Below are 8,507 nucleotides of genomic sequence, written 5' to 3' on the forward strand. Positions count from 1 at the left end.
TTTTACAGTCATCCATCATGGTTTGCTGCCAAGATTACAGATTCTAAGGGAGAAAATGCACAACATTGGACTGCAGGAAGAATAAAGCCAGAGAAAACAATGGAAAGAGAGAATATTTTCAGAAAATTGATTCAGGCGCATTTCCAATTTGCCATAATTAACCCCACTTCTTTCCTCTGTCACACTCCTCTCACTCCTCTCTGTATATACAGCACCAAAGGGTTCCTGGCAGAGTGGCTTTTTTGACCAGGGCTCCTTCATGGAGATCATGCAGCCATGGGCTCAGAGTGTGGTGGTAGGCAGAGCCAGGTAAGTGTCCCAACAAAACACTAAACCATAATGGCACACTGGCAATAATGAATTTGTTGGCACTGCAAATGTAGTCAAGGTGTTTTGGAGATGTCAGTGCTGAATAGCCTCTCTCCACAGACTGGGTGGGATACCTACTGGGGTGGTCGCTGTAGAAACCAGGTCAGTGGAGCTGTCCATCCCAGCTGATCCAGCCAATTTGGACTCTGAGGCGAAGGTAAGGGGTGCATATACTCAAGCATAACCTGGCATCCATGTATTTCGGCATTTACAGACGCCCAGGTGCTGATTTTGTGATTTGTATATCTAGATCATCCAGCAGGCAGGACAGGTGTGGTTCCCAGATTCTGCTTTCAAAACAGCCCAGGCTATTAAGGACCTGAACAGAGAGGGCCTACCTCTTATTGTGTTTTCTAACTGGAGGGGCTTTTCTGGAGGAATGAAAGGTACTTGTGCTTCCGTGGTAATCAGTCCGTCTGGGATTAAAACCATCCAGTGTCTCATATGAAACTGTTCTTCTTAGATATGTATGACCAGGTGTTGAAGTTTGGGGCCTACATCGTGGACGGGCTGAGGGAGTACAAGCAGCCGGTCCTGGTTTATATTCCCCCACAGGCTGAGCTGAGGGGAGGATCCTGGGTGGTTATAGATCCAACCATCAACCCTCGCCACATGGAGATGTACGCTGACAAGGACAGCCGGTGAGTGAGACCGGAAAAGGGCAGTTTCATCTGTAAAAACAAATATCATCTGTATCAAACCACCTTTACTCACTTCAATCATTCTTGTCTTCAGAGGTGGAGTTCTGGAGCCTGAGGGAACAGTGGAGATCAAATTCAGGAGGAAGGACCTGGTGAAGACCATGAGAAGAGTGGATCCGGTCTACATGAGCTTGGCTGAAAGACTGGGTGAGTCCTCCACTTCAATTCTAATTATAGCTCTGTACGGGTGTCTTTCACCCCCTCGGCCTCGTCCTCATTTTAGTAAGGAGCAATACATCAGGTGGGAGCATGTGTGCACTCCCTGTCGTTCTTTATTTGGGGTTGATTGTATCATCTTCGCTGCACTCCCCCAGGACTCGTGTCAATCACAGCCCGTTCAGATCAATCACCAGCTCTCCTGTCTCTCCTGCACAGCCTATTGATTTTCCCGCAGGCTCAGAGCAACCCTGGTCCAATGCTGTGTGTGCTTGGCGCTGTGGGCGAACTAGAGGAATGGAGGGTTATTGGGGGGAATGTTTTCGAGCTTACAGATTGGAATTGACAGAAATCAGTCTTTGGTGACAGCAGCCAGGGATTTGGGGAGCTCCAAAACAAAATGCTGTTAGCAGGAGTTAATTCACCAATGCATGCTCATGTAGAATCTGATTTGATGGTAAAGGAAGGCCTTCTATAGGACCACTGTGAGGGTAGAATGTGCTGCTTTCACTCCTAAACTCTGCCCCTTGTACACTGTGTTTCTTTTGCCTATTAGGTTCAGCTGCAGTTTCTTGTCCATATACACTGCTTGTTATCAAAACCTGCTGGAACACGGCAGTCCGTTTTTGGCAAATTCATTTGACAGCGTTGTATGGTATTGCTTTGTAACTCCAACAGGAACCCCAGAACTGAGCCCCCCTGATCGCAAAGAGCTGGAGACCAAGCTCAAGGAGCGTGAGGAGTTCCTCTTGCCTATCTACCACCAGGTGGCTGTGCAGTTTGCAGACCTCCATGACACCCCTGGTCGCATGCAAGAGAAGGGCGTAATAACGGTGAGCGCTTTTTGTGTGCATGTATCACTACAGTACGAGTGTCAGTACGTGAATGACCTGAAAAGCCCACAGGGGAGTATCCATCTAGCTGCTGCCGCACATGCCTAGTGAATAATGTTTGGTCTCACCAGGCTGTGAGATTCGTCCTCATAATTATCTTCTGATGACCCTGGTCAATCACCTTAGAAACTGCAGAGCAGCCTCGGGCAGGCCTCACCTCATCCTGTGCCTGCCCAGTCCCATCTTTCACATAAAAAACATACTCACACTCACCTTTGACTGCCATCCATCTGTGAAAGACCTTCTGGTTATGTGAGCAGTGTATTTTGTACTCACAGTATGACTGTACTGGTCTGCATGTTTGAAGTCAAGTACACCAGCAGAGAATTCTGTGATTGAAGGTTCAAATTCCTCAGATCTGCAATCCACTGTGATAAATCCTTTACATTAATCTGCTTCGTGTTATGTTTAAATGTGACATTTTCTTTGAAGATAAGATTCCCACATAATGTTTTCAACTGGTTCTTCCACAAACTTGAATTACCCCTTTTAAATAGAGTGGAATTTGTGTTAAAGTAGTCTTTTATATTATGTGTCCTAATGAATCCTCACATAAGCGGCTGGGATTATGTAATCAGTGTTAGAGAAAATCAAGACAAATGTATACCACAGACCTTTTTGCCAGCGATTCCTATTACTTTAATAAGTTCTACCTCAGTGTAACATCCCAGATGTGGATTTAGACCGGCAGAAAATGATTCATATTCCCCTTCAAATTCACAAATTATTAAATACACTGACCTACATGTTGACATTTAGTAAATTGTAAAAACATGCAGCAATAGTAGCTTCTAACAACAGTAGCTGCATTTACATGATTATTTCTTTTGTCTTTTGCCTGTCTCAGGATATACTTGAATGGCAAACATCTCGTCAGTTCTTTTACTGGCGCCTGAGACGTCTGCTGCTGGAGGACACAGTGAAGAGTAAGATCCAAGCAGCCAACAGCGAACTGACAGACGGCCAAATCCAGGCAATGCTACGCCGCTGGTTTGTGGAGGCTGAGGGGGCTGTAAAGGTAAAACCCCACTGTGCCCTTACAGGCCTTGCTCTATAATCTCTCAACATTCAGTGAGTGTTAAAGTAGAAAAACATCATAAGTATCTCATAGCTTTACATTCCATGTAAACTGGACTTTTAATTGAATTGAAATGTATCTGTTTGAAGCAAATTACATAAATGATGATGCTACAATTTATCTAGTTTGCACAGATTTTAAACAAATACTTCAGTCATTTACTGCTTTATCTCATGCCAATAACGGTATGACTCTGTGACAAACAAAAGTAAGCCAATACAGCTTCATTTCAGTAGACGGTTTCAGGTTCTCTGGAATTTAAAACAGACAAAAATGACCATATATTTACTCCAAGCATCTTGCACTATAAAATACAAGTGTATGAAATCCAAGAGATTGTATGTGGGCAAAAACTGAATAGAATACTACGTATTTATAGTATCTCACTTCTCATCCTTTCCTAGAAACACAGTCTCACAACCACACAAATATCTGAAAAATAACTTTTTTTTTATGCCTCTGCGTTGGTAATAGCATCATGTTTTTGGCTTGTCTGTCCATCTGGCTGTCCGCCCTACTCTACTGAATGCAATATCTCAAGAATTCCTTGAGGGAATTTCTCTCAAATTTTGCCAAAACTTCCACATGGACTCAAGTGATTTAGAATTTGGTTTTCAAAGGTCAAGGTCACTGTGACCTTGCACCTGTGTCATTGTCATAAACAGGATATCTCAAGAACACCCAAAGGAATTTCTTCAAATAAGGCACAAACATTCACTTATAGTCAAGCATGAGCTGATTAGCATTTGGCGGTCAAAGGTCAATATCACTGTGACCTCACAAAACATGTTTTTGTCCATAGCTCAAGAATTCATAAGTTAATTATGACAAAATTTCACACAAACTTCTAATAGCATAAAATGATAACGTAATGACATTTTATCTAAAAGGTCAATGGTCAACTTAACTGACAACGTCTGACCATTATATAACGTTATAACCTCGGGAACAGAAGGGGAAACGTTTGGTCAGATACTTGGTGACACTAATCTTGGGTGCCTATCTTAAAACTGTTGTGATTGTATGAATCCTCTGTGCTGCCGTGCTGCTATGTAGCTTCCTTGCAGTACCAGTGATGGACAGACATGAGTGTAAACTACTGGTTTGTGGAGGCATACAACTGCAAGGCAGTAATTCTGGTTTCCCAACAAGCCCGAGATAAAGCCCAAGCATCACATACATGCATACATGTTGTTTTATACTCATTTATTTTCAGATTACATGCAGTTTAAGTACCTCCTAATATACATAGTCTTCATATCCAGTATTCTGTGATGAATGATTGAGAGTCTTTGATAGTAATTGCCATTAAAGACTGAGGTTTACTTCATTTCAGGGAAGTGTGTAAACACCTTCTTAGCCCCTGGGAATGATTACAGAGGTCATTTCTTTTTATCCTGAAGCTCCTATTCCTTCTCCTCAAGGTGCACCAGATAAAGAAGTAGTGAGCATTCCTGTGAAATCGTTGTGATGAACTACAGTCAGCCTGATAACTGGCACTTAATGAAAATAAACATCCCTGAGAGATACATAAATGCTGTTCCTTCCGGCCCAGAGTCAGGCTCAGAGTACAAGCCGCAGGGGTGACAGGAGGCTGCCCGGTGTTTGAGATCTCCTCAGAAGTGGCCTTCTTGTTAGCTAATATATTATCCCAATCAGGACTGGCTGTCTTAAGCCACAATTAATCACAGCCCTGGCACGTGCAGATAGGAGAGCAACACGCTGTTTCTTAATTAAAAGCAAACAGATTAAAAATGATTAATAAGGGCATTAAATGTTCTTGTGGACCTCAAGCAGGACTGTTCATAAAAAAGGCAAGAGCCCATTAAACCCCTCAGCCCCCAAATCTTTGCTAAGCCCTCCAGCCTGGCTTTGTTTGGGATCAGAGATGCCAGCACTCATGAATACTAATTTCTCTATCAGGTCCAGTCAACACAACATCCGGCCTGCACTTTGTGCCTGTCCATCCCTATTGTTGTTGATATTTATTTGTTGATTTGTGATATTTTATATATTTTATCCATTAATCTGTTATGTGATTTTTTTTATTACTTGCTTTACTTGTAAATTCCCAGTAACACTTGTTCACACCCATAACATAAGACAGTCCATCCAGTGTGTTGCAGGCTTCTTTTTTTTTAGGATTATTGTGTCCACGGCAGCTTTAAAAAAAAAACTTTTGGAAACGAAATTGTGGGAGCAAGTGAAAATTGCAAAAAATAGTTGCGTTTTTTGATGTACGTGTTGAGGGGAGCTTGTTCCAGTGAGAATAAAACCACACTGTTTCTGAGTTTGTGATTTATACTACACTAACTGTACTAATTTAATCTAATGCACCTTGATTCTCTCTGAAAGACTGTTCCAGCATGCGCAATAGTTCGGGATACAACAGCCTCTCTCCTGGTGATTTACCTTGTCTGTTGTCAAGCATTTCAGCCATTCTCTGGGTGTGCTTTGCGGTAGAAAAGTGTTTGTCAGTTGATGTCATTTGTGTACCAATGTAGCCATGCACATGGTGCAAAAACAGTTTACGCCTGCTTTCGTGCAGAACACCAGTGAATTGTTTTGCACAGTCTTAAACATGTCCGGCACAAACAGTCTGAGACATTTGTGTCGCACATGTGTACATCTTCACAACCAGATACAAGGAAGTTACTTTGTGCTATGATTGGTGAAACTCCGGGAAACTACAATGATTGGTCAAATTTGCAAAAAAAAAAAAAAGTTGCAGTGATTGGACAAAATTGCTAAGTCATGCAGAATTTATGGAGATTGGTTGAACATGTGTCAACTGCTGCAATCGCCCCAACATCTCAACAGGCTGATAAAAAGTGTGATTTCTAAAGCATATTTATCCAAAAATCCTCTGAACTTCCCTCACAGTGATTCATTTTCTCTTACACAGGCCTATCTGTGGGATAATAATGAAGAGGTCGTGGCATGGCTGGAGAGGCAGCTAGCTGAAGAAGAGGGCGCAAGGTCCGTCATCGACGAGAACATCAAGTACATCCGCCGAGATCACATCCTCAAGCAGATACGCAGGTGATAATTCTAAACAGTTAAAGTTCACTCTGATGAAGTGTTACACAGTGCAGCTAATTTTCACCTGTCAATATGTTCATCCACCAACCTGGCTGACACATATGATATCCAGCTTTCACTGCATGATTATGATGTTTTCTTTTGTTTTCCCTTTTATTTTCAGCCTTGTTCAAGCCAATCCAGAGGTCGCCATGGATTCTATTGTTCACATGACCCAGCACATCTCACCCACACAGAGGGCCGAGGTGGTCCGTATCCTGTCCACAATGGAGACGTCAGCCTCCTCCTAGTGGGAGCCTGGCCTCTCCTCCTCGCCTGGCTGAAGCTCAGCTCAGGCCCGAAACACACAGCCAAAGGAGCCCAGCTCGGCCAGACCTGCTGCTGACTGAGCGCTGGGCTGGAAACTGAAGCTGGAGGAGCCAACGTGATGGCTCTTGGCTGCTGCCAGGTTACTGATGAATTGTTGGCTATGAATCTCACTAAGCAGGAGTTCAGATGACTGACATCAATTACGACATTTTGTAAATTGTCTTACATGTACGCCAGTGTTTAAATAAATCCATGTATTTTGTATTCAAGTGCAATTGAGAAATGACTACGGGAATATTGAGTGACTAATATGTGGTATGTTTGGAGTTTACACAGTTGGCCCAAGTAGCTGTTTATGCTTCCATGATAATCAGTGGCCTCGACGCAACAATACATTTAGAATGTTGTTGTTATATGGAAATACACCTTGGTTTGTGACATATGCTTGTTAGGATTCGCAAGTGTTTTGATGACCAACTTGACGGTGACAACACATTGCTGGGGGCATTAGTGAGAAAGGGGGTTTTACACTCCTAAGTAGGGAGCACTTAGTTACTGAACAAAGACGGGGAACACTACAACAGATCTGGACAGGAGAGCCCAGCAGGGAGCGGGGACAAGGTCCATTTAAGACCCCGACTGTTTCACAGTTACCCTGCAGTGAGCGACAGGCAGCTCGCCTCACAACAAAACCACAGCTGTCCCTTCTGTTCTCACTCACACAGTACACACACATGCTGCTTTAGATGCACTTTACTGTTCCCTCACATTGCACCCAGAATCAAAAGTGCACAGTTTTAACTGGTGAATCGTGCATTTAAATATAACACATGTACACGCACAAAGTGTTACAAGCAGTAATACACACAGAGATGATGATAGCATAAATGAGCATTGATCATGGTACTACGCAGAGTGGATAATGGCGTGTTTAGAAAAATACTCCCTTGGGTTACTGTTTTGACATCTAGTTTTAGTGCTTGCTCCTAAAACCAATTATTACAAGTTGAAAGGTTTTAATTTTTTTTAACTAAGGAAATATTTTTGAATTAACATCTAGATGTCTTAATCATTTAATGTCTGTTTGTGAAAGAACAAAGGCTACTGTTCACTGGACTTACATGTTTCATGTCAGATATGGTGTCTAATTTTCTCTGTAATCCAAACTGTCATATTTAAAGTTTGTACCGTTATGTATATGAAATGTTACTTATTTTTAATATTAATTTTTGAAAACAATGTTTGAATTGCATATTACTCCTCTACTTGAGTTTGTTACCAGTAGACAGGCAAGCTGCGGCAACTGTATGAGAATAGAGTACATATTAATAATCAGCACCATAATGTTGAATTCAGTCCACAGATCATTGTGTCATATGCTGTGCTGAAAATGCAACGTTAGCGATGTGAAATGGCTTCGTGGTCAGTGCTGTGCCTTTTATGTGCCTGTATTGACATGTTGTCCAGTTGCTTTATAAGTAACTGGTTGCTTCCTATGCAAGGATGGAGAAAAAAATTGATGAGCTCTGTATGTGCAAATTTAATAAAGCTTACCCAACTTATTCTGAAGTGTGTTGTGCAAGTTTCCACTTCCTTACATTAAAGGTCCAGTGTGTAGGATTTAGGGGGATGTACTGGCAGAAATGGAATTTAATGTGATAAGTATGTTTTCTTTAGTATAAAATCATCTGAAATGTTACTTGTCGTGTTCTCACTACCTTAGAATGAGCTGTTTATATCTACATAAATGGGTTCTATGGATGTATGAAGAGACATAGATACAGCATGGGCTCCATTCATTTCTATGAAAGTTGCTCAGTGGCACAGTATCACTATAGTATAGTATAGTACTATAGTAATCACTATATTTCCAAAGTTTGACACTAACTAAAGACGTAACAGATGCTGAGCGTGGCTGAGCGGCCAATCTCTGCCGGCCAAGTGGCTGACTTAGGGTTT

The 8,507-nt window shown here is 42.1% G+C and overlaps 1 protein-coding gene across 9 annotated transcripts in view; it reads left to right on the plus strand.

Annotated features, from left to right (window-relative positions):
- acaca (acetyl-CoA carboxylase alpha) overlaps nt 1–8,118 on the plus strand; it is a 39,159-nt gene extending 31,041 nt beyond the window's left edge. For all 9 annotated transcript variants that reach the window (XM_049591281.1, XM_049591283.1, XM_049591280.1 and 6 more), the window contains 9 exons: nt 213–309; nt 430–526; nt 620–755; nt 833–1,010; nt 1,105–1,217; nt 1,905–2,059; nt 2,967–3,137; nt 6,103–6,239; nt 6,403–8,118. In XM_049591281.1, the coding sequence (XP_049447238.1) occupies nt 213–309; nt 430–526; nt 620–755; nt 833–1,010; nt 1,105–1,217; nt 1,905–2,059; nt 2,967–3,137; nt 6,103–6,239; nt 6,403–6,529 (1,211 nt within the window). In that variant the 3' untranslated portion in view covers nt 6,530–8,118. The remainder of the gene's footprint in view (nt 1–212; nt 310–429; nt 527–619; nt 756–832; nt 1,011–1,104; nt 1,218–1,904; nt 2,060–2,966; nt 3,138–6,102; nt 6,240–6,402) is intronic.
- Nucleotides 8,119–8,507: the final 389 nt, after the last annotated feature.

Source organism: Epinephelus fuscoguttatus, linkage group LG12, assembly GCF_011397635.1.
Source record: "Epinephelus fuscoguttatus linkage group LG12, E.fuscoguttatus.final_Chr_v1".
NCBI lineage: Eukaryota > Metazoa > Chordata > Actinopteri > Perciformes > Serranidae > Epinephelus > Epinephelus fuscoguttatus.